Here is a 24,722-nt window from a genome sequence, read left to right on the forward strand (position 1 = left end):
AATATTTCATAAAGTTGTTGCGGACCATTCAAAGTTGTATAAGAAATTATTGAAATTATCAACATTATTAGCAAATTGATAGTGCTTATGAAGACAAACGCCAATCCACAATCAACCCACAGAACCCATTTTTCCCTATCGTTATCATGTGATGACCGAGCTTTCCCTTTCTATTCGCAATTAAAATCACATTATCGCAATGCTGGACAAACGCTTCAAAACCTTATGATCCACAAAGTAATACACTGGACATTACCATTTTTTTTCTTCGTCTCCTTTCTCTCTTCTTCTCTCAACAAATATCATTAAACCCCCACCAGTGGGATATGTGTGAGATTAAAAACTTCGCCGAGATTTAGCTTGTTGCACAACCGCGGCGAATATTACTTATCGAAAGCTACCACCTTCGAGAAGCAAATGTTCCGTTGGTTTAAAAAATAGAAAAAAGGGCTGCCCGCTCAAAACAAACAAATGGTCCAAGTGAGGCACAGATCGTGGTTGCACTTTCGCAAAAAAAAAAACCGATGCGCATCATCACAATGGCCACTGCTGATAAACGGTATGTACGTGATGCCACTAATTCGATAATTTGCGTTGCGTTGCATTTGCCACTGACCATTTACCTTTACCGATGGGCTTAAGGGTTGGTTGGCTTTCCTTTTCCTTTTTGCTTTGGGTTGGACGTTGGTTTTTTTTTTGTTATTTTCTTTGTCCTTCTAAATTCATTTTTCATTAGGCTTTAGGTACACCATGGGGTATGTCTCGGTGTGAGATATAATTGCTCGACGGTGGAAAGAAAATGAACAAAACAAGACATATCGATTAAAGCTAACTATCTTTCTACATTTCACCCCTAAGGGGGTGAGTCAACAATGTTAGTGTGGTTTATTAATTGCTGAAATTGCACTTTTTTATAAAATAATATCTCATATCCAGAAAACAATATCTATTTCTTAATGTATTAATATCAAAATGTGATATATTCTTCTTCAAAACATTTCAATCTTCTAATAAGACACCATTTACCAAATCATGCGATTCAATCGTACACAAAACGTGGTGATCTTCTTCTCAAACTCACTTTGCTCGCTTCACGTTTAAACTGAACCGCAACATAATCGCGCGCACGAATTCCAAACTTTCACTTTCAAGCAGAAGCTTTACATGTTTTAAACATCGTAATCATGGGTCCGTTCGGTTGTTTGGTGATTTATTTTTTATTTACGAACTTCAATCATCAAAGTTCCACGATCAACTGGGCAGATTAATTTAATCCTTGCTCAAGCCATAGCCGAACCACTCAAATGCAGTACCACTCGATCAGGTTTTCGATGAGCTTTGAAGTGAAATTACACCTTAGCAATTCTTCATACGAAATGTTGTGTTTAGCACTGGTACCCACGACTGGTAATGATTATGCATCTCATTTAAATTCTGCCGGTGGATTTGCTCCAGACGAGGGCAAGATTTGGCTTATCACGTTCGAAGTTGAAATCGTCTCGAACGATTGTCCGATTCGGTGCGATAATGGGCGTTGTTTTCTTTCAGTTTCTTGTAGTTTCTAATATCAAATTTAATTTCCTAAATGTTGCAATTTATTTTCCACTATTTTCAAACGTTTGTTTTTCTGTTAAACATTTCATCAAAACATCACAAATAAAGCTTCATTGCTACTTAACAATTAACACTCCTTATAAATCATAATATCATGGAAAATGGTAAATATACTTCTCACCGCAATTACAATATATCTACACCTGCCTTTTTCCCATTTTTAACTATCCATGGCCTGGAAAAAAAGTGTATCGGAACAACGAGACTGACCCACAAAACGGAACACCCTTTATCTTTGTTTGGACTAATAAAGCAAAAACCTTGTCCCTACCGGTTTCATTAGATAATGCGTGACCAGATGCGAGCTACTTCCGACCAACCAATCGCCGTTTACAATTGTTAACATAGCACCTTACCAACATGTTTCCAGTTGTTCCTCTTTGTTGCAGCAAACGCATCCTATCTGGGGCTTGTAACCCCGTGATCGAGACGGGAACATGTTGTGCATGCGATCCATCACCTACATAAAGCACACAGGCCTAGGCATATGGGGACGAAAAATGTGCGATCGATCAGTAGTTGAACATTATTATCGACCTGCTTCACGATCGCAGTTAATAAGGATGGATCAACTTGTCGGCGATGTTTAGTGAACTATGGAAAAACGCGTCTCGCGCGGAAAAACGCGAGAAACGCGAGGGGGAGAATCCGTTTGAGTGCGAGATTGGATGCAAAGACTCGAGACACTTGTCCGTTATTTCACGCAAATCGGTAACGTTCGAGATGAAACGCTGATTTACATTATTATGCATTATTTAGTTAAGAATATTATTTAAATGGAAAAGAAAAACAAGCAGTTAATTAATCGATTTTCCTTTTAAATCAATTTTTCTTAATGAAAATATTTTTTTTTTCAGTTTAAGATAAATGTTTGGAATTTTACTACCTGCACCGAAAATGTTTAGAGACTTTTTAGACGACTTACTTTCCAACAATTTAGACGTGGCTTACAAAACCTGACAAAGAGAGTAAAATAGGATTAAGACAAACAGGCATACTAACAAGTGTAAATACCCTTAAACTAGTGTTGAATCATATGATCTTGTCTTTCAAATTACTCCCTTTCGATTCAAAGTGCTTCACTCTTGACTTATATAGCTTAAGAATTTATTAAACAACCAGCTTCTTCTACTTTTTTAACCTGAGCCCTTAGACTCATGGCTTATTCACGCAATCCCTTCGGGGAGATTTACTCCACCAGCGGTTCACATTGGCGAAAGGGTTTACCACCACACCGAAGAAAGCCAGTGAGAAAGAGCTGATGAGGATAAAGTTATGAAAAAACGGCCCCCCAAAGATCCACTCCTCGAAACAAGTTCCTCCTCAAGACTGCTCAGCTCACTTCACCAAAAACGGAAATCTTTCGCCAAGTTCGCTCACTCTCTTTCACCGGTTTGCTCTCCCGAACTTACACTTCCCTAGCGTGTGTCTTTCACTCGCGATCCGACAAACACTTTACGCGCCTCATTTTCAGACGCCTCACTATAAAACCGATCGTCCGGAAGCAGCGCACGCTTAATATTACCTTGATCTTGAACCGGTACGTATCACGACGGCCTTTCAGTCGGCCTTTCGCTGTAGGAATGTGCAAAATATTTTGCAGGAATTTCATCACATCAAAAGTCTATAGTTTGGAGTGTAAAAAAGTGATTTAATAAACAATTTTTGAACTTTTTCTGAGCGCATCACAGTACAGCAAAAGTGCATATAAGTGCAGCAACGTTCGGTACACAGCAACGGTGTGAAAGATCTTCCAAAGTGTGTGTGTGCGTGTATGCGATGTGGAAAAAAACTCTCCCTGCCAGTGGACCTGGATGCTGTACATACCAGAGTGTCAAGTGGAAACATTGTATACGAACACAAACAAATCGCACGAACAGGAATTAACGAAATTGGTGTCAAAAAAAAGGAACCCTTTTTTCATACGTTAAAAACGCACTGAAGCCAAACAAAAATCACTCCGACTGTGTCAGTTGGTAGTTGGTGGAATGTTTATGCATTTCGAACGTTTCGGCTTTTGTCTCGCCTCGCTGATATTTCGTCTCGCCCAGTTGGATTAATTCGAATGTTTTCCCTTCTGCTGACCTAATGCCCCTGAAACACTTAATTTTTTTTCGGACAGTTTGTAACATGATCGGGAAATTCGAAAAGATCGCTAAAAATAACACCCCTTTAGGCAGCTTAAGCTAAATTTTCATTCTCAAGGTTATCTGTTAAGTGAAGTTCAGAAATCTTTCACCGCTCGGTACCAAAAAACGGAAAGATCGCTTATCAAATGCTGCCCAGCTAACGGGTTATCACAATTTCTAGGCTGATATCGCGCCAGTTGATCGCCCGTGCCGCCACGAGACTCGGCCACCAATTACACGCACTTCACGGCCATTGCGCACCGCGTACAGTTTGAAGATAACTGAATTGACCCGCTTTTTAACAACTAGTGAAATTTCCGAACAGTACGGCTGTAAGCCTTCACCGTTCACCATTTACCGATAGCACGTGTGCGTGTGATCCATCGCCACAGCGAATAATAGCGTTCACCTTTGGAATTGCATGCTTCGTTTTGCGTTTTATTTTTACTCCACCCAAATTGATCGTACCTGTCTTTTGCTCTTCTTTTCGATTCACCGACATCGATGGTCGGCGATAGGCGTTAGGCGATCGGAAACGTCGCGCCAAAAAAAACCCGCCAAAAACCTCTCCTCTCAGCAATATTAGTGGAAGCGGAAGTGTGTGAAGGCGCAACACGACATTGCAACCATGATTAGCATAGGCAGGCGGAACGAGCTACGGCCCATGGCGGTGGGTTTGGTGGCATTGATCGTCTTCATCGGAGTGACCGTTTCGGGGCAGGAGCATGGTTCCGATGTGAAAGTGGAAAAATCAGGTAAGTGCCGGTAGTCGTTGCGTGGAATACTTCCGACTCATTAGAGTTTTCGGGGGATGTGCGCATTATTTGCTAATAATTATGAGCGCAGCATCAAGTGGAAAAAACAAGATTTATAATGCCTTGCTGCAAGACAGGCTTGCAAGACAGGAGAGATTTTGCTAGAGGGTGAAATATTTCAGTAATTTTTTGATTGAAATGAAACTTTTCATAAATCATGCAGACATTCAAAATTTCTTAAAAACCTTAAAGAATTACAATATGATTAAAAGTTAAAAGGAAAACAATTTCCTTCTTTTTTTTAAATTTCTAAACATTAAAAACATTATTTTAATTAATTTAATTTGATTTTGTATGGCGTAAAATGCAATAAAACAGTACATTACCATTATTAAACAGTAAATAACAAACGATAGCAACAACTTGCAAATGAAATTAAACAACCACATCGTTACCAATCAGCATCACAAATATTTAAACAACACTGATGATGGTGGTGTGGTCACAAAAAAAAAACAAAATTGATCGCACTCCGCACCATAACCGGTTAACCGTGCTGGTTAGACGCGCAACCACAGGCATCATTTGCCTTTGAGTCACCATCTTCCAACGATTTCTGACCATTTCCCTTCACGCGGTGATGATGAACCATTAAGCTAACCTAATGCCATAAAGCGTCTCCACCGGCACCTTGATGGAGTTCGGCTTAATTTCTTCGCCACCATAGCAGGGGCGTGCTTTTAAAGAAATCCCTTAATGGGAGCTACTGCCACCGCTGGGATGAATCTCGCATCAGGCACGCAAATCGAAAAGATCCGGCCGATCCAGTACATACTTCTAATTCTCCTCTCTTTTTAACCTTCTCACCTGTGGTAATCATGTCCGATGTACGAGCGATGAAAACATCTCACGAGCAAACAAATCAAACCGTAGCTTCCGCTTATGGAAGATGGACAGAAAGCAATTGTGACAAAAAATTGTTCACACCACCCAAAAGGCATCGCGGCCGGCATCGGTGTGTCGTAGGGAGAGTGGTTTTTACTTTCTACTAGCTCAATTTAGAGGTATACAAATCGATGTTTGTTTTGAAGCGTTCGTGGTCTGTCTCTCTCCCTAACGAAATTTGGCTTAAGAGAAAGTATTACAAATGGTCCGGGCTACACCTTCGGTCTACTCTGCTCAGCAAATCTGTCAATCTTTCAAACCCCGCAAGGAAGGCTATCGTAATCATTGGATGTTTCTGGGCAGACGACGTTGACAGGAACGTTCAAGGTCGTATTCCATCATTCGCATTCGTTCCTGTTTGACCTTTGTTGTGGTGCAACATTTGCATCAACGTTTGACAGCTTGATGATGGCTTGAAGTTAAGATAGATCATTTCTATCTTCTGTCTGAAACCTTTTTCATATGATTTTTTCCCTTCTTTACTGTAAAATGTATTCGAAAATTGGCATTCCTTCATTCATTCATTTCTCTGGTAGACTTTTCAGGGTCGTTTCCGTGAAAACTATCTCTGCATAGATTGACCTGGTTGGCTAGCAGGAGAAAAACTTGTTTTCGGTCGACTACATTTTACGCACCCCACCCCCGGGCCATCGAGTCGAATCGGCAAACCTACATTCAATACACAACCATCCGACACGAAAGTGAATCGTAAATCAATAGAAAATCTGCGTTGTTACGCATCTTACACAAAGGCAGGAACAAGAAAAGAAACACACAAGAAAAAAAACTGTCTGCATACAATCTAAAAGCAACGAAGTGGAATAAAATTATGTAGAAATGTTTTTTTCTATTACAAATTTAATTGTTTTTAAACAAAAAAACAACACCTTCGGAATTTATTCATGGTATTCATACCATGTTGCAGGAAAACATTGAACAAATGAAAGATTTCAATTCGCGATCAAGCGACGAACGTTGGCCGATTGGAAATGATGTCATCGGTTTTACACTAAATGACACAATTGAAGAATTTATAAACAATTTATAGAAAGTGTGCCGGAACTTGGCCGGATCCATAGCACAATAGAATGCGGAAGTTACACTTGGGTGTTGTTGACTACGCGTTTCATTTGTTTATTGTTTAAAACAAGTTGCTGATCGTTTCCGTTTACGATACTTTTGATCCCCAGTGTTAAATGATCATCGTTTGATTTACATTCCTCTCCTCATTCTCATCCCTACTCTATTGGAGTATTAAAACTACAGCAACGCACTAAAAATGACAACACACGAAATCAAAACGCACTTTCACTTTCCGTTTTTCCTGCTCGCCCACCGCGGCTGCTGAATCATCGAGAAAGAGTTTCATCTTGTCCAAAAACGTTCCAACCCTTTTTGCATGCGATTGTGGCACAGACACTCGGGAAGTGAGTGTTACCGTGCAATGTATCTGCTCGCACCGTGTGTGTCCTACATTGGACTGGTTTACGCTCGCGCGAATCCTGTTCCGTATAGGCAAGGCTGTGTCCTACATAAGGAAAATGGGGATGACACGTTTCTTCAGCCCTTGATAACGTCCCTTCGATTGCCTTACATCATCCCACTGCCTTCAAAGGTTTCCGTACCGTTGCCTAACGGTGTTCCGGTAGAAAAACCGGACCCATTGCTTGGTGTACAGAAGTTGTCATAGTCCATATCCGGGCGCTTCTTGCACGTTGTTTCCTCATGCAATCCGTTAATTATTGCTAATCTTCAGCATTGCTTTAGGACCAAAGCTAAAGCAGCACCACATCTCGCTTAGTGGACACGGTTTAACGTGACAAAATCACGTGTATATGTGCGTGTGTGTATGTGTTGGTTTAGATAATTGGAACATAATCGAGAAATGGGAACAAAACGCCGTAAATGTGCATTACATTTAATTCCCTTTAGCTACCAACCACAGAACTGGAACAAATCCCGGTTGGACGAGATACTCGTAGATATGTTCCAGAATGCAGCACACGAGTTGATGGTACTTGGAAGTGAAACCACAAGAACCTCACCCTTAAACCACTCTGTAACGATGTCTCATTACTTCCAACCTCGGGAGAAGGTGTAATTTATCGCCTTACTATCTTCATTCTTGCGACTTTGTGGAGGGTCTTCCTCAAGAGTGGTGCTTTATTACCGCGCTAACTGACTTTTTATTTACGATACTTTTCGGTCTTTTTCTTTCCCGGACAGCTTCAGTCGATTCTTCAGCCCTGCTCGAGGCAGCACTCTGCGTGGTAAAGTCTAACCCGGGCCAATGCGTACGGCAACAGGCGGCCCGTGTGCTTAGCAACTGGGAAGACATTCTAAACGCGAAGAAGCTGGATATGCTCGGTAAGTATTGTAACGGGTCGTTTTTTTCTGTCTTCTCAAGAAGAGAACACCTCTTTAGCAGAGAGATTCCCCTTTAGCGCCAAGGTTCGGATTTTTTGAAAACGTTCGCTTCTATTGTAGCTGAAGAATTTATTGAACACTGTTACTGTTCGTAAAAGGGCAATTCTAACGGCAAAATCATTAAGCATCATTTAACGCTTTCACTCATAGTTTTATGTAATGAGTGAAATGAGTTAGGGAATGGCTCGTGAAGCAATGTTCTCAACAAGTTTCCCATTCGTGATACATTTTAAGTATCGTTTCCGGCAGCAGAACCATCAGCAGAAGATCATCACTTCAGGGGCGATGTAATGATGTAATTTTCCATGAAAACGGATGTTTTGGATGAACCACCGGTAACGGAAGGTTACGGATGACCTTTTTTGCTCGTAAATTCAGCGCATAAAGAGCTTTAACAGCTTCATTAGTGGCGTTTTCTTTTGCTGCTTCGCTGAAGCGATTGATTTATCGATCGATCGATCTATTCGTGAGGAACGGTTAGCTAAGCCAACTTTGACCCAGTCGATTTTGTGAAACAAATCGATTATTATTGAGGTTTTTTTGTTCAGTAAGTCATTTAAGTCTTTTGTTTTGAAACTAGGCCATTTTTAAGATATATTTTAATCATTTTTTATTTGTGCTTCAGATAGGATATTCCACTTCTTTCTTTACTTCTTTTCTTGTAAATAATAACAGTATTAATTAATAAAAAAAACATCTTCAAATTTCAATTTTCACACGAAAATTTCCAATCTAATGCAAACCATGCCAATATCAATCGCACAATATCGTTACACTTTCCACTTATTATTTTTAATACCCTATGCACTTACATAGCAAAACAATTTGCACAGCTATAATTAAGACACTCCAGAAACAAACACAAACACCTGAAAAGCTCAAGTGAAACAGTAATCTGAAGTGTATTATTTCATTGTAGCTTGGGAAAATTGAATCCTCTATAAAGCATTAATTATATGGCTCCAAATTTCGGCAAATGACCCATCAAACTGATTGCCGTTTTAATGATCATAATAAAGGAAAAGACAATTATTGCGAAATTGTGGTTTGCTCGCTTAAGTGTAGGAAGCTAAGGATGGTAATTGAGTGAAAGACAGTTTCATTTCTTTCTATTTCAAATGATTTTCAGTAGTTTTATATTAATCGTTTCGTTACTCAAAAAAGTGACAAATTGTTTATGATTGGAATACCACGTATCATCATCGTATCATTTAATTTGCTTGACAGTCATTGCGAATATTCAATTAAGAACAACTTTCCCCCTTAAGTGCTATCTCGAATTTCATTTTCTACACTCGTCTTCTATCACTATTTTCCAGTGCTTCAATCGAATTAAATTTCATTTTCATCCGCGTGCTGCATGGAGTGAATTTCCCTTTTCTTTCGTACATCGTTTCTTGTGTAGGAAGCGTGTACCTTCGTGAATTCTAATACCGTGTTATGGAAAAGGGCAAAAGCATCTCCTTTCATCGTTCACATCAACCCGCTCGGGCTCGTTGAAAAAGATTTATTTGAACGACCGACGAACGATTTCAATAATCGTGCCATTGGGAAATGCTCGGCGCATACGATAACCGTATTCCGATAAAGGGTCTATTACCTACCCGGGTGGCACACTACAGTAGCATCACAGTAAAGCATAGATACAGCATTTTCTTTTCTCCTTGCAAAGGGAAAAAGGTCATCCCTGTTGGATTCAACATCGATCACGGTGACGATCGTGCTAGTGTCGTAGCTGGCAAAGGAAAGTCACTGCCACTTCCCACGAACATCTTCCGCAAGCCAATACCGGTAGCATTCGCATTTGTGCCCAATTATGTCTCTGCCGAATGCACCATCCATAAGCAACGATCATCCTGTATGGTGTGCAATGAAAGGTGAAATAGTTGAACAGGCCAGAGCGTGATCACTTTCTCCCCACACACTAGAAACGATTCTTAAGGAAGATTCCAGATACCGGAAGATGCTGCCCAGAGTGTGCTTTCCCTTTTTTTCACCCCCAGCAATGGTCTTTCTATCGTGCATCTAAAGGGTGACTTTTTGTTTTGGCATGTTTGGCATGAGCACATAACTATTTAACGAAAGCCATTTTTCCACAGCATCGGAAGGAGGATTGGGGAGAAATAGGATTTTCGTAATGCATTCCGTGCGGGATTGGAAAAGATGTCTTTTGCCTGGCGAACGACGTGTTAATCCGACAAGGAATGTTTTCTTGCCATGTTCACTGTGGCGTGTGTGGAATTGAGCGTTGAATAAACACATGCTGACAGATATCTTCTTTTGTACGGAGAAACAGAAAAGCGAATAAGAAATTTCCCTACCTTCGACATACCAGTTGGGAAATAATGGGAAACTGAGGACAGGGAATTATTAAAATTCCCGTATGACTTTTATATATTTTTTTAAAAATATTTTGAATGACTGTATTGATATAATACTTATTATTCATGGAAAAACATTTTTACAATCGTTGCTCATATGCATGAAAGTCCCCCTAAAACAATCTTTATTTTACACATCTTTCAAGTACTGTACATCAAAAGACTTCAATGCTTCAACAAGCGACGAACCCTTTCGTTATCGCTTATCCAACATTAACTTTGATTGAGTATTCTTTTTACTGGTGACAATTGAAGATGAAGCACTTTCATGGGTTCATGGAAAAGTGTCTCACAACTGGCAACCGGTTTGAACAAGCCACAATTCTTCTGTGTCATCTCGCTTCAATTACTTTACTCACTTTAAGTAAAGGGACAGGACTACTTGAAAACTAGCCTGACAACGAGCCCCCGTACTCAACCGGTTTTGGTAGACTTCATCCCGCAACGATCAGTCTCCCGGTGGTCCTACATCCATGACCTACCCCGGGCTAGAATCTAGATCGGGTAAGATTCACAAGACCAGTATCTTGCCGTACCGTGTACTCGTTCGTGCAAATGTTATCAGGAATTGGAGCAAACTGTAAAAACAGGTATACGTTTCTACTTTTAGCAAATCTATTGCCGCACATGGTTTCCAATTGCGGATTGAGGAAAGATAAGAAATAGCCATATCGAGGAGAAGATTGTGATGGAAAAAGGGGGGTTAACCCGTTTGGAAAGTGTTTCATCATCTCGGGATTGAGGTCAAAGTGATTTGCATACTTTAAGAAGGTGTGAAAGTTCACTTTCGATCAATAATTGGCTTGCTATAAGTGAATACAAAATCTGCAAAATTGTGCAGATAACTGATAATCAATACTACTGAAAATAAGAAGTTTTAGCTTATGTTTAAATTCTTTTCGTTGAAGACCCTTTTTTCTTCTTAAAATAAATTACGGAAGAAATATTAATTCATCATTTTCCACCACTTTTTAGCTGAGGCCGACAAGGAAGTAACAGCACGACAGCAAAGCCGTGGTCTCAGTGATGCTGAGATTGCACGCGGTAAACCTTCCACTTTGATGCAGCAGATCGAAACCGGTCTCAGTGCACTATCGGAGTTCGTCTCGGAAGGTGTCGATGAGTGAGTGTCCCCAAAAAAACTTTTACCTTGCATTATAATTTAATTTACTTATTCACACCATTCCACCATTCCAGCTATGTGTCCGACAAGGAACAGGAACAGGGCAAGGAGGAGGAAGCCTCGTCAAAGACGCATCTGCATCATCTGCTGAAGCTAGGTAACGCAGCTGGTAACGCCGGCCCGACCCAGGACGGTGCTCCCGTCGGGCGCGCGGACGCCGACGACGAGGACTACCGCGATCACCTCGCTGCTGTGGAGGATGGTTTGGTGGATTATGCTGGCTTGTCGGGCGGCCCGGATAAAGCACTTGGTAGAGGCAAGCAAGAGGGTGACCAACTGGATTATGGGTTTGGTAGTGGCGAACCTAATGCTGGTCATGGAGGTGGGTCTCGTAGTGCCATTGGTGGCGATAGGACGGCTACAGGCTACAGTGCGGTGCAACACCAACAGCAGCATCAGCAGCAGCAACAACAACAGCAACAACAGCACCAACAACGAGAACATTTGCTACCATCGAGCGACGGGCGGGACGGGGAGATGGTTGAAGGGCGCCGTATAGTGGCACCCCCGAAAACCATCCCTTCCACAGCGGCCGTTCGCTTCGATGATGATGACGACGATGTCGGTGAACTGCGCAGACGACGTACGCACACCAACGGGCGAGAGTTTTTCTTGCCCTTCTATGCTTTGAGTACATTGGGTCCAATTTTGTGCTAAAACAATCATACCCAAAATCCCCCCAAAGATGCCACCCCAAAAAACCCCCAACCCATTGTTGAGGATTTCATTTTGGAAACGGGTAGTGGTCCTGGTTTGGTTTGCGAATATGGAGTTCTACTCCGTATGTCCTCGTCCTTGTCTGTTTTTTTAATGTTTCATTCTTGACGTTGTAGCCTATCAGTAGCTAACGGATTTTATGGGGTCCATGTAGGAAAAGGTACCATCACACTGAAAAACCTCATTACTGGACAATGAAAAAAGTGTTTTTTACCCCTTTTCGTTGCAGACCCAAACTGATTGCGATTTGATTGCCTTTTAAAAGTTTAAAGTTTCAGTATCTCTTCTTTCTATATCTTCATGGCAAGCAATATTTTTATTCTGACGATCATTTTGTATGGTGATCTCTTTTTCAAACGGTTTTTTTTCGTGTCATGGAAGTTATTTCCCAAACTCCTTTTTACGCATCAAATACGGTATGATTCAACTATTTACTATCAAAATACACCTCTTATTAATACACGTACAGGAACAGAAACACTGCAACATCTTCTTCAAAACACCACCTCAACAAACAACACCGGCAGCACCATTCAATGTTCAAAACCGCAAAAGAAGTCGCATAAATCTACCCTACCATGAAAAATTTCAATCCAAATCAAAAAAGAAAAAAAGCAAAAATATCCATTGGTCACCTTCTGGGACGGAATGCATGTGGCATTGGAATCGGAATGTGGCTAATAGTAATACAACACCCAGCTACTTTGGCATAACAGTTTTTGGCTTTTGCACGTTGCACGTCGATTAATCGCTGCTTGGAAGAAGAAGGCAAAAAAAGGACTGCCAGACATACTAAACAAACACAACAGTACACAATCATGTTGCGCTCCACATTCATCATCATTTACACTTCCCTTTCATCTATCACACATAATTACCATCATCTACCGGTCTCATCATCATCATTGCTTGCTTTTATCATTGCGGATCATACACACGGGCGCCAGCCATTTCACCGCCAGGCGCTCGTTATCGCCTGCATGCATCAATAGATGAGTGACGCCTTGTTTTACTCCATCCGTTTCGGTTTTTGCATGTGCTCTTTCGTTTCATTGTTTGTGCCATTTGTAGTATCATGCTTGATTTGTTTGCTTGTTTTTTCATCTGTTGTTCCGTTTGTTTGTTTTTTCTTATTTCATTGTAATGTGTTTCGTTTCATTGCGTTCAAGTTATTTCTTGACTTTGTATTTGTACTTTTCATTATTTGCTCTTTGATTGTTTGCTTGTCTAGATGATTCTTATATTTCTAACTAATTTATCATTGCTGTTTGTTGCTTGTTTAACTTTTCTTCTTTTGTTTTCCGTTTTATTCCTTTTAATTGCTCAACCTTTCCTCCTATAACACGGTTACAAAAAAGTTTTAATTTTTTTTTCTATATCAAATGTCACCAGTGCTTGAACCGTAACGAAACGAGCTAAAGCAAACAACAAACAATCTCATCGCAAATCATCATCGTAGAAGAAGAAAGATGCTTTTAAAACGCTTTATTAGGGTTTATTTATACAATTAGCTTTATTAACATGTTTGAAGTAGTAATTCCTTACTCGTCTAACAGATTGTTAGCTTCCCAATCCCGTAGCGAAATGTAACACATTTATTCTCCCTTTTTCCTTACATGTATGTTTGTGTGAGTGAGTGTGAGCTAATTTTCGTGTGCTTTTTGTTGTGTGAAAAAAGGCCTCGAGCAGCGAGAAATAGCGAAAGCGAGATTGTGTTTGGCGTGTGTGTTCATACCTAATTTGTTGCTTTAGTTTTGCTAACCGTGTCCGCAGTAGAATTCCGTAGTCCTGTACTAACGCATGCATCCAACAGGAATAGTGAACGAATCAGAATTTTATTAACAATTTTCTTTCTCATTTCTTTTATTCCTTTACTCCTATGCGTTATTTTACCGCCTTACGTGGTTTCATACACGTCTGCTGGCAAAAACGAAAACATGTTTTATTCCTCTAAATACCTTCCGTCACATTCACCCAACATTTACGCACCCAAACTACAGGCAAGGGCAAGCACAAGAAGAAGAAGACCTTCATGAAGCTGTTCATTCTGGGCGCTGCTCTTAAGGCTAAGATTGAGCTGTTGCTCAAGATCTTGTCCTTTAAGCTGCAGTTGAAATTCTTCGCCGTTGCACTGATCGGTCTGCTGATCAACATTGCTCGGTTCTGGATCGACTTCAAGAAGCAACCTTCTCCTCAAAAGGTACAAGTTTAATAGTTCTGTTTTTTGAAAGCAGTAGGGAGTTTATAAAGTAATATTTGGGGACAAGAATTAGTTAGGTATTTTGGTCATAGCAAGACGAAATCAATTATACAATAAAAACTCATAAGTTACTGTCCTCTGATAGTTAATCCAAATCCAAAAAAATCCAATCCAATCCAAAAAAAGTAAAAATTCTAATAATCCACTCTTTGCTTGCAGGTGATCTACTACGAACATGCTCAGCATCAGCATCACTACGATGATCATGGTGATGGAGACTTTGGTGGCTACTGGAAACGATCGTTGCACGGTGTGCATGATGACGAACCCAACTATCCTGCTGGACATGATCGTGCGGAACGTTACGATGAACCTTACCTTTACCGCAACCCGAAGTACACCCCGTCCGGTAACCATTACACGCCACAGCTTGCCGATCCGCACGCGATGGCATACCAGCAGCAGCGGCCATACTGATAAGCAGGCGCAAAACGCATTTCCTAGTTTCGGGTGAAACACCCGAACTTCCACTCGCGAAACTACGTTTGGTTCAGCCCCATTTTCCACCTGCCAAATCAGGGCAAGCTTCATGTTTTATCATCTTCATCATCATTGTTGTCATGTTTCATCAATTTTGTACAAATTTCGAACAAAGTCATCCCAAAGATGCGTAGGAATATTGCACCATTGTTTAATTTTTGCAAAAAGGTTATCTTCCTCGCACCGGGTAGTCAGTCTGTCTTTTGCTTGCCTTTGGTTGCGATCGTTCGTGGAACAAAACAAGATCCAAGCTTGTAACGGAAAATGCAGGCCCGTAATGCTCTCTGCACTTTCGCGGCACCCCAAATCGAACGGTGGACGGCTGGATCGTTTATTTATTGAACCGTTAATTTATTGCTATTTATTTGCTCACTCATCGACGCCACTCACCGTTCGTTTGCGGTGATTTTTTTTAGGGTTTTTAGTGACCGCAGGCCAAGCTACGGTAAAGGTCATTTATGTTTCAATTGTTTTCCTTTTCCTGGTTTGCAGTGAACTAATGTTAATGTTGTAGGTTAATAAAGCCCTTGTAAAATGAAAACACACAATGGACCTTTGTCGCTAAAAAGTTCAAATGCTAATAAATGACAAAACAAATGAGTTCCGACGTTAAAACAGAATTCTGACTAAATTCGTTTCTAATTCAGCGAAATAATAAAAAACTAAATTATCATATTTCTGTACGAAACAAGATCCATTTTGAGGGAAATATCCGAAATACTTAATACTACAAAATACACTGAAATACAGTGGAGCGCCGATTATCCGTGCGTATCGGGACTCAACCCTTACCGGATAAGCGAATATCACGGATAATAGGCACAACTCTTTTTATTGTTAAATATTAGTGTTTCGTGTGTAATGGGTAGATTTTTTTTATAAAGGTTGGTGTTAATTTTCTTATTTTCACTTTGCAAAGTAAATCTGTTCTTTTTTCCGAATTTGAACAAATTATCATTCCCTATTGAAGCTTTTATTTCTTGTCATCATCAGTTTTGCATTTCAAATGTCAATTCTCCTCCGGAACTGTCATTTCCTAGGTGTCCGGATAATGGGACAGCCGGATAAAAGGTACCCGGATAATCGGCGCTCCACTCCATTGTTTTTTTTCAATAGGACGTCCAGACCGTGTGAATAAAATAGTCAGTTATACATACACTATCTTCGAAAACTGCAATTTGTTTAAAATCTTGACCTCAAAAGGTATCACTGCTTGGGACCTGTCTTGATATTTTTTTTTAGTATTTAAACTTCTTCTTCTTGGCTTTAACGACCTTACAGGTCACGCCGGCCGTTTCTGGCTTACTAGACTTATTTTTACCACGTAGCCGGATAGTCAGTCCTTGCTACGGGGGGACGGTCCGGATGGGATTTGAACCCGGTCCGGCCGTGTGGACTGGCGCCGTTTATCACATGCACCACCGGGCCACTCATTTAATTTGAACTAATTTAATTATTTTACGATTTCTTCTAAACTAAAGTCTGTAGAATCATTGATTGACAATTTTTACGGGTAGCCATAATTCCCATTCAACTCCCAATTCATGTGTTCAATATGCAATGCATACACCATAGCCAATGTACTCAACACTAATAAACATCACAACATTTCTTCATTAATGCCTTATGAGGCGTAAAAAAGTCATAAAATTGGAAAAACATAAAAACCTGTCCAACACAATCGGCTCTATCTCACGGTACACTTACATACATTTGCGCATTCATTCATGGTTATATTTTTAAAGCCATAAATCCCAAAAATAAACCACACATGGACACATCATTCTGCTTGCTTATTGTGACAAAACATTTGGTTGGTTTGAATCGGTGGAGAAAAGTCAAACTAAACGCACGCCCGCACGTTTATCGGACCAAATATTCCAATCACAATTTTTTGCAATGCGCGCGAAAACCCGCGAGTATTTTTATGTTTGCTGCTTTATGTATCTCAACGTAGAACATCACGCACGCAGATCTATTGGCCGGTTGAGTCGATACATTGTATCGTATGTTTCTTTTCGGGGACACTTACCTCGGTACGCATGATGCGTTTGACAGGTGGATGAACACAAAACTATTTTCGAGCGGGAGCGTTTCCGTCGTTGTGAGCAGTTCAGACTACAGGCTTGGCTAACTGAATCACAAAACCCCGGCTGACGCACATGGCAAAAAGGTGTCCAATTGGTCATTCCAACATGATTGCCGTTTTGCCATTCATGACAGGTTCGTCACCTAGAGCACGCTTGAAGTCTCTTTCGTACAGAGGGAAGGCAAAGTAAAAGGAAGATGCTTGAATGAGCATGTTCTTTTGTCACACAATGGGATTGCCGGAGCTAAGCTTACAATGTTAAACAAGAAAAAAGAAAAATTCTTTTAAAAAAATTATTTCAAACTTTTTGGCGATTCCATATATTTCTGAGAAATACAATTATCCTGTTAATTGCAACAATTAATTTAATTTAAAATTATATTTTCCTCATGAAAACAATAACAAAACATAACAAATTCATAATTTTGTAATACTTTATTGCCAAAAAATGCAGCTTTTTTTCAATTATGACCATCTTTTTGAAGCAACAAAAAGCCCACTATTTCGGCCATCCGTTTCCTCTGTCGAATGAAACCATGCACGGTCGATCCATTGGCACACACAGCCAGTCGCAACACGTCCACACGTCTACCCGATGAAGACATTAAACTCGAACTGTAGCCAAAGCTACCCCCAAAACGGTTCGTACGTGACCCGTACGAGCATCACCCTTTTCCCAAGCGTTGACCCACAGCATGATAAAAATAAACCCCAGCTGTGAATCAATTGGAACTAGGCTTTATGCGTTTTTAATTGAAACCAAAGCCCATACGCTTCATCGCTCCCGTTTGCTGCGAGAATGTGCAATGTGCATTCGGATGGTTCGACGGTTGGAAAGCCATTCCGTTGGGAAAAGGATTGCAATGCACGCGTAGGCGACGAAATGTTTGTGTTACGATTTTTGTTGTTGTGGTTGCTGTGATTTTCACTTGATTACATGAATAATTCACACGGTCAATTGAGAAGCGATTGGTGGCTGGGTCGTTTATTTTCGTGAGCATACGTGAGATTGTTTCAGTTGAATCCGCACGGTCAAGAGCAGTCGGTCGAATGGAACGTTGCTAATGGGAGCACTGGTGAAACTGGGATTTAAAATAGGGCAAACTTTAACAACTCGAATGAAAGATTGTTACTAACTAGCTCTTGGCAATCAGCATACAATATAAAACAAATGTTTAATAAACAATAAAGAATGTTTTGAATAATAATAAAATAATTCGCCATTCGAAGTAACATAAAAGAGTAAAATAAACAAACATTAAATGATAATGAATCATTGATTTAAGTTGTTCATTAAAAAAAAAATTAATGTATCACTGCCTCCATGGTAGTGATATATCAAGTTTTAGCATGATTTTAGCAACAGCTGATTATGTACGGTTAAATTTTTTATCAAGCAGTAACGACTTCCTGCTGAAGTTACAATTGCATTTGACACCTTGAACGTAAACATGAACACTCTCCGATCGGACTAATAACTTCAACTTTCCTTAAGGATGGCCGTCCTTACTGTTAGGAGTAGTTAACATTGTAGTGCGTGTCTGCAACGATTTACTTTCCACACCACTCACCTATTGGTAGTCTATCGGCAAAGCGGGAAACACACGTGACATTAATAACTGATCGACATGGTAGCATTTTGGTGATCTGTTTTTTTTTATTTTTTTTTTTCGTCCCATTCCTCAATGCTTTAATACGATTTAAATTTTCAATTTTATGAACGAAATCGACTTCTACCGTTAGTATTTTTTTTCCTTGCCACATGTCCATTCCACACCCTCCTGTAGGTCAGGAAATAAAAACGCAATGCGGCATATTAATGTTTCGGTACTTTCGTTGCAACTGTGCGGCACGTCGGATGTAATGGTCAGTGTCACATTCTTCGCACCCTGTTTCGGTGTTGGGATGGCACCTAAATAAGGGCTTAATTTCATGAGCCCTCAAGCGTGTAAGATTGTAGCGAAAAGCGACAGAAACAAATGTTTAGCGGGAGCGAGTGAAATCATTGGCATCCCCCGGGGGAGCCTCAAGCCGACATTGAGGAACGTTTTAACCAAACTTTAGTCCGAAATCGTAACGGACGGCTTGTTCAGCACGGAATCGAATCAATCAACACGTTTAGGGTAATTACGAACACTCGAATTGTAGCTTATTAGAAAATGACGCTTCATTTTGAGCGCATCACGTACAAGGGTTTAATGATCTTTCAACGATTTCTTTTCACGAGGATCATTTCACTTTTCATTCCATGTTAAGTGCATGCAAATGAATAATAGAAAAATAAATGGAGAATGTTTTGTATATTGTTTGCAGTAATTGGATATTCTGATTTTTTTTTTATTCTTTTATGCTCTCTATCATTAACACAGTGAAGAAAATTATGTCTACCAACTCGTGTAAATGACAATATTTTGCAAGGGAAAATCAAAAATAAAAGCATAATTAGGCATCAAACACATAATTGGAGTTCATACTAATCCAGTCGCGAAATTCGGAAACGCGTATGTAAAGAATTGGATAGTTTAAAGAGCACGAGTAAATTACATTTGTTATTCCAACGAGTATGGGGCCTTTCTCATCCTCCACAATCAACCCAGAACCATGAGTTCTAGTACACAACGCACCTCCAACGTATGCATTCGTACAAATATAAAACCAATAAGCAACTGCATAAGGATGTTGTTCACTACAGTCATCGTTCGACATCACCTGATTGCGCAAATATCTCGCCGTTCCATCAAAAGAATTTCCAACATTTGTGCCCTCCATCATCTCGTACGTGCGGGAATCGGATAATCTGGCCAAGCGTATTGGCCGCACAAACGTGGTAAAGGTAACCGGATGTTCCAGACGAACCGTAGCAATATCGTACGATGGATGAAGCTGTGTACCACCTTCATTGAAGTTGATTCGCTGCTCCGGTTCTGGGTTACCTCTGTCGACACCCAGCACTGCATATCCATGCATATTACCATGCGCTATATTAGAGCGCAAAGCACTTGCTTCCGTAAGGATGTAATTCGGTGTGATGAGTGATCCAGAAGAAACGGTAGTACTAGCATATTCATCATTATTAATATACAAGTGAGCATGGTACGGGAACTGTCCAGGGTAAGCCAAATATCCATCCGTAGAAAGATTGTTTGATTCCTCTACTAGAGGTTGCCACTGCTGGTGAAGGTTTTCGAGCACCGTGATTGGCAATTCTTGTACGTCACTTCCTGCTGCAGACACTACCGCAATACCGAACACAAGAAACACCGTGTAGAACTGCATCTTTTGAAATGTATTACAACTCCATTCAACTCTACCGATTGACAAACGACTGGTAGTTGAATCTCCGTTTCAACCTGCTTATATTCAAGTGGTTCATACTGATTGGAGGAAAATGTTTGCTGACAGTCAGTAACTGATAAGAAAAGGAAAATAAAAACAAAATTTTATTTCCTGTTTCAAACAAAACACAAATTTCCCATTATATCAAAATATATTTAGTTATTCTTATCATTCCTTCAATACAAATCATTACACCTATGTTAAAAAAACCCCAAAAACACCCAAAAAACAAAACAAAAAACATTATAACTTTTTTGTACATTGCTTGTATTCCGTCTATTTATGGCCGAATGATACTTTAGCTCCCGAACAAATGTTACAAGGCATAGAATCATGATAACTAAATCAAACTGATTTTTGCTTTGATAAAAAAATACATCTCTTCAGATAAGATATTTTGATTTGTTATCTTCCAAAGTTTCCACCCACGATTGAGGACGGTGTGCTGATATGACAATGTAACCAATACGTTTATAGGAAACTCAGGTCAAGGATGTTGTCCTCCATCCACAGCTGGATCCGAAAGCTTCCAGTACTCCATTCGATTCAACGCTGTGCTCTTGTACAGGTCGTTGACGAGTACCTTCTTTGTAGGATATGAGTCCGGCATCCTCATCAGGTGCCTAAACCATCGTATACTTGCGACCTTTGCCACCATCCTGATGTTTGCTTTGTCATACATTCAGACACATGATACGCTAGCTTGTGGTTCATTTCCTTGTCATTCTCATTAATTTAAATATTTTTTTTCATTAACATTAACAACAAATTGGTAACTGATCTAAAAATCAAACACATAATCCGTGTTCATAGTAATCCAATTTCGTAACCCAGATACACGTAAATAAACCGTATGATAGTTCAATTCACACTCATACACTTTACTTGTTATTCCTACCAATATAGGTCCATTCTCATCCTGAATGATCAACCCAGTCCCTTGATCTCTGTTGCATAGCGATCCGCCAATGTATGCGTTCGTGCACATATCCTCTGGTTTGATGGTGGCTTCAGGATGTTGCGGATTGCAAACCTCATTCACCATCACCTGATTGCGCAAATATCTCGTTGCACCATAAAACCCTATAACGTTTGTGCCCTCCATCATCTCGTACGTGCGGGTATCGGATAACCTGGGCAATCGTATTGGTTGCACAAATTTCGTGAAGGTAACTGCACGGTCTAGACGAATCGATGCAATATTGTACGTTGGATGAAGCACTATATCACTTTTTGTGAAATTGAAACGTTGCTGTGTTTCGGTGCTCCTTCCGTCGTCAATGCCCAGAATAATGATACCCTTAATCTGAGGTGCTCGTAACCACTGGGCAAGTGTAAGGATGTAATTCGGTGTGATGAGTGATCCATAAGTTCGGAAAGTTTTATCATCGGTAACAAAAAGCTTAGCATGGTGCGGGAACTGTCCAGAGTACGCCAGGTAACCATTCGTAGAAAGGTGGTCTGAAGCATCAGCATCTAAAGGGTAAGGGTTTTTGGTTAAGATTTTCAATTATATTAAAGCACAATTATTGTACGTTACTTGCTACTGCAGACACTGTAGCAATACAAATCACAACGAACAACGTTTTTAACTGCATCTTCGAACTGTGGCACAATTTCACGCAACTCCACCGATTCGCGAATAACTATGAACTAATCTACCGAGTCCGAGCTGATAACTGTGTACCGTAAGGCAATTTTTGATAAGAAAAGATAACTTAACAAAAACCAAGCCGTTACTGTTGCAACAAACTCATTGGCTCCTCATTCTATCGCAGTTATCTTATCAGTGCTTTCAATACGAATAACATATCAAAATCGATAAAATAATCGTTATCTTTTAGTACTCAGGTACTAATGTTATTATCTATTTCTTATTCTACTTTGATTATGATTCCAATTTTTTTCTTGTTTCCTATCTAATATCTCTTTATGGAGCTCCTATATAAATATTACATACCGTGTATTTTTCTTTATCAGCAACCAGGTCCGACGTTTGACAACAGACTGGTGAGAAGTAGCGATGTGTATTACGGAGTGGAATTGTGGATCTACTCCGACTCCGAGTTCGATCGAATTCGAATGAGTCCGAATGGGTCCAGAGGAGTCCGATCGAGTCTGACTCGTCAAGCGTAAATTGTAAATTTTGCAGTACTCGATCCACCCTTCCCACGGCTCCGCTCACTTCTGCCGCAATCATTACAACTCCGACTCCAGCAGGTGGCGGAGTTGTTATAGTTGAAGATAGTTGAGTTCACATGAATAAATTGAAGTCGTAGTAATCCTTCATACTCCTTCCTCATCCTCAACGATCAATCCAGTGCCGTACGTAATTTTACAGAACGATCCTCCTACGTATGCATTCGTACAAATAATATATGGAGAAATGTACTGATGAGGATGTGGGTTTTGCTGTAAGTTCTCGGTTATATTAACGGACAGGTTCTTGTACGTCACTTCCAGCTGCTGACACTGTTCGTGTTTCTAACAACAATTATGAAATCTTGGAAAACAATTATTTTAATTAAATACCAAACAGATAAACTGTGGTTGTTTCATACAGCCTAAAACAAATTTTTATTTCCTTTCCAAAACATTGCCTATTGCAATTTATAGCATTTCTTGCACATCCTTAGAAATCAAACACATAATTCGAGTTCATACTAATCCAGTCGCGAAATTCGGAAACGCGTATGTAAAGAACTGGATAGTTCAGAGTGCACCAGTAAATTAAATTTGTAATTCCAACCAGTATAGGGCCTTCCTCATTCTCCACAACCAATCCGGAACCATAAGTTCTACTACAGAACGCACCACCAACGTATGCATTCGTACAAATATGAAACTTAGAAGCAAATGCATAATGTTCAGTACAGTCATCGTTCGACATCACCTGATTGCGCAAATATCTCGCCGTTCCATCAAAAGACCTTCCAACATTTGTGCCCTCCATCATCTCGTACGTGCGGGAATCGGATAATCTGGGCAAGCGTATTGGCCGCACAAACGTGGTAAAGGTAACCGGATGTTCCAGACGAACCGTAGCAATACTGTACGATGGATGAAGCTGTGTACCACTTTCATTGAAGTTGATTCGCTGCTCCGGTTCTGGGTTACCTCTGTCGACACCCAGCACTGCATATCCATGCATATTACCAAACGCTATATTAGAGCGCAAAGCATCTGCTCGCGTAAGGATGTAATTCGGTGTGATGAGTGATCCAGAAGAAATGGTAGTACTAGCATGATCATCATTATTAATAAACAATTGAGCATGGTACGGGAATTGTCCCGGGTAAGGCAAGTATCCATCCGTTGAAAGATTGTTTGATTCCTCTACTAGAGGTTGCCACTGCTGGTGAAGGTTTTCGAGCACCGTGATTGGCAATTCTTGTACGTCACTTCCTGCTGCTGATACCACAGCAATACCGAACACAAGAAACACCGTGTAGAACTGCATCTTTTGAAATGTATTACAACTCTACCGATTGACAAACGACTGGTAGTTGATACTCTGTTTCAACCTGCTTATATTCAAGTGGTTCATACTGAGGAAAATGTTTACTGACAGTCAGTAACTGATAAGAAAAGTAAAATAAAAACAAAACTTTATTTCCTGTTTCAAACAAAACACAAATTTCCCATTATATCAAAGAATGTTTATTTATTTTTATCATCCCTTCAATACAAATCACTTTTTTGTACATTGTTTGTCTACCGTCTATTTGTGGCTGAATTATTTTTTAGCTCCCGAACAAATGTTACAAGACATGGAACCAAGATAATTAAATCAAACTGATTCTTGCTTTGATAAAAAAGTACATCTCTTCAGATAAGATATTTTGATTTTTTATCTTCCAAAGTTCCTTTCTTCCGAAACAGAATATGTTCTCCTTCCTTGGCCCACTCACGATTGAGGACGTCGTGCTGACATGCCATTGTAACCAATCCGTTTCCAGGAATCTCAGGTCAAGAATGCTGACATCCATCCACAGCTGAATCCGAAAGGTTCCAGTGCTCTAGTTACTCCATCCATCCAACAAAGGTCGCTGATGAGCACCCTCCTTGAAGGAAATGAGTCCGTCATCCTCATCAGGTGACTCAAACATCCTATACTTCCGACCTTTGTCATACATTCAGACGCATGATACGTTGGTTCATGTGTGGTTCGTGGTCCTCATCCTCATTCTCATCCTGAATAATCAACCCAGTCCCTTGATCTCTGTTACATAGCGATCCGACAATCTGCATCTTCGTGCTTTCAACTACAATTATGAAATTCTGGAAAACAATTATTTTAATTAAAAACCAAACAGATAAACTACAGTTGTTTCATGCAGCATAAAACATAATTTTATTTCCTTTCCAAAATATTGCCTATTGCAATTTTTTTGCAATTCTTGCAC

At 40.1% G+C, this 24,722-nt stretch overlaps 3 protein-coding genes across 7 annotated transcripts; 1 reads left to right on the plus strand and 2 right to left on the minus strand.

Annotated features, from left to right (window-relative positions):
- Nucleotides 1-2,754: 2,754 nt before the first annotated feature.
- LOC125770074 (uncharacterized) lies at nucleotides 2,755-15,432 on the plus strand. 4 transcript variants are annotated; one of them, XM_049439284.1, is made up of 7 exons: nucleotides 2,755-3,154; nucleotides 4,262-4,498; nucleotides 7,670-7,810; nucleotides 11,227-11,374; nucleotides 11,449-12,017; nucleotides 14,152-14,351; nucleotides 14,571-15,432. In XM_049439284.1, the coding sequence occupies exons 2-7, from the start codon at nucleotides 4,372-4,374 to the stop codon at nucleotides 14,826-14,828; spliced, it is 1,443 nt and encodes a 480-aa protein (XP_049295241.1). In that variant the 5' UTR covers nucleotides 2,755-3,154; nucleotides 4,262-4,371; the 3' UTR covers nucleotides 14,829-15,432. The 4 variants fall into 4 exon arrangements, with proteins under 4 accessions (XP_049295241.1, XP_049295242.1, XP_049295243.1 ...); XM_049439285.1 differs by having other exon boundaries at nucleotides 11,449-11,756; XM_049439286.1 differs by having other exon boundaries at nucleotides 11,449-11,684.
- A 3,737-nt stretch (nucleotides 15,433-19,169) lies between these two features.
- LOC125770075 (coagulation factor XII-like) lies at nucleotides 19,170-24,719 on the minus strand. 2 transcript variants are annotated; one of them, XM_049439289.1, is made up of 2 exons: nucleotides 23,210-24,719; nucleotides 19,170-19,689 (listed from the first exon to the last, which is right to left on the minus strand). In XM_049439289.1, exons 1-2 carry the CDS (start codon nucleotides 23,774-23,776, stop codon nucleotides 19,423-19,425), a joined length of 834 nt encoding a protein of 277 aa, XP_049295246.1. In that variant the 5' UTR covers nucleotides 23,777-24,719; the 3' UTR covers nucleotides 19,170-19,422. The 2 variants fall into 2 exon arrangements, with proteins under 2 accessions (XP_049295246.1, XP_049295245.1); XM_049439288.1 differs by having other exon boundaries at nucleotides 19,171-19,874; nucleotides 23,395-24,718.
- LOC125770076 (collagenase-like) lies at nucleotides 20,539-22,273 on the minus strand. Its single transcript, XM_049439290.1, has 2 exons — nucleotides 21,857-22,273; nucleotides 20,539-21,792 (listed from the first exon to the last, which is right to left on the minus strand). The coding sequence occupies exons 1-2, from the start codon at nucleotides 21,912-21,914 to the stop codon at nucleotides 21,098-21,100; spliced, it is 753 nt and encodes a 250-aa protein (XP_049295247.1). The 5' UTR covers nucleotides 21,915-22,273; the 3' UTR covers nucleotides 20,539-21,097.
- Nucleotides 24,720-24,722: the final 3 nt, after the last annotated feature.

This window comes from Anopheles funestus, chromosome 3RL (genome assembly GCF_943734845.2).
Source record: "Anopheles funestus chromosome 3RL, idAnoFuneDA-416_04, whole genome shotgun sequence".
NCBI classification, from domain to species: domain Eukaryota; kingdom Metazoa; phylum Arthropoda; class Insecta; order Diptera; family Culicidae; genus Anopheles; species Anopheles funestus.

Coding starts and splice junctions, on each gene's coding strand:
- LOC125770074 (XM_049439284.1), top strand. CDS start 4,372: ATGATTAGCATAGGCAGGCGGAACGAGCTACGGCCCATGGCGGTGGGT. Junction 11,375..11,448: donor GTCTCGGAAGGTGTCGATGA/GTGAGTGTCCCC, acceptor CCACCATTCCAG/CTATGTGTCCGACAAGGAAC. Junction 12,018..14,151: donor CGGTGAACTGCGCAGACGAC/GTACGCACACCA, acceptor CCCAAACTACAG/GCAAGGGCAAGCACAAGAAG.
- LOC125770076 (XM_049439290.1), bottom strand. CDS start 21,914: ATGCAGTTAAAAACGTTGTTCGTTGTGATTTGTATTGCTACAGTGTCT. Junction 21,793..21,856: donor TACAGTGTCTGCAGTAGCAA/GTAACGTACAAT, acceptor CTTACCCTTTAG/ATGCTGATGCTTCAGACCAC.
- LOC125770075 (XM_049439289.1), bottom strand. CDS start 23,776: ATGCAGTTCTACACGGTGTTTCTTGTGTTCGGTATTGCTGTGGTATCA. Junction 19,690..23,209: donor CGAGATATTTGCGCAATCAG/GTGATGTCGAAC, acceptor TTGCGCAATCAG/GTGATGTCGAACGATGACTG.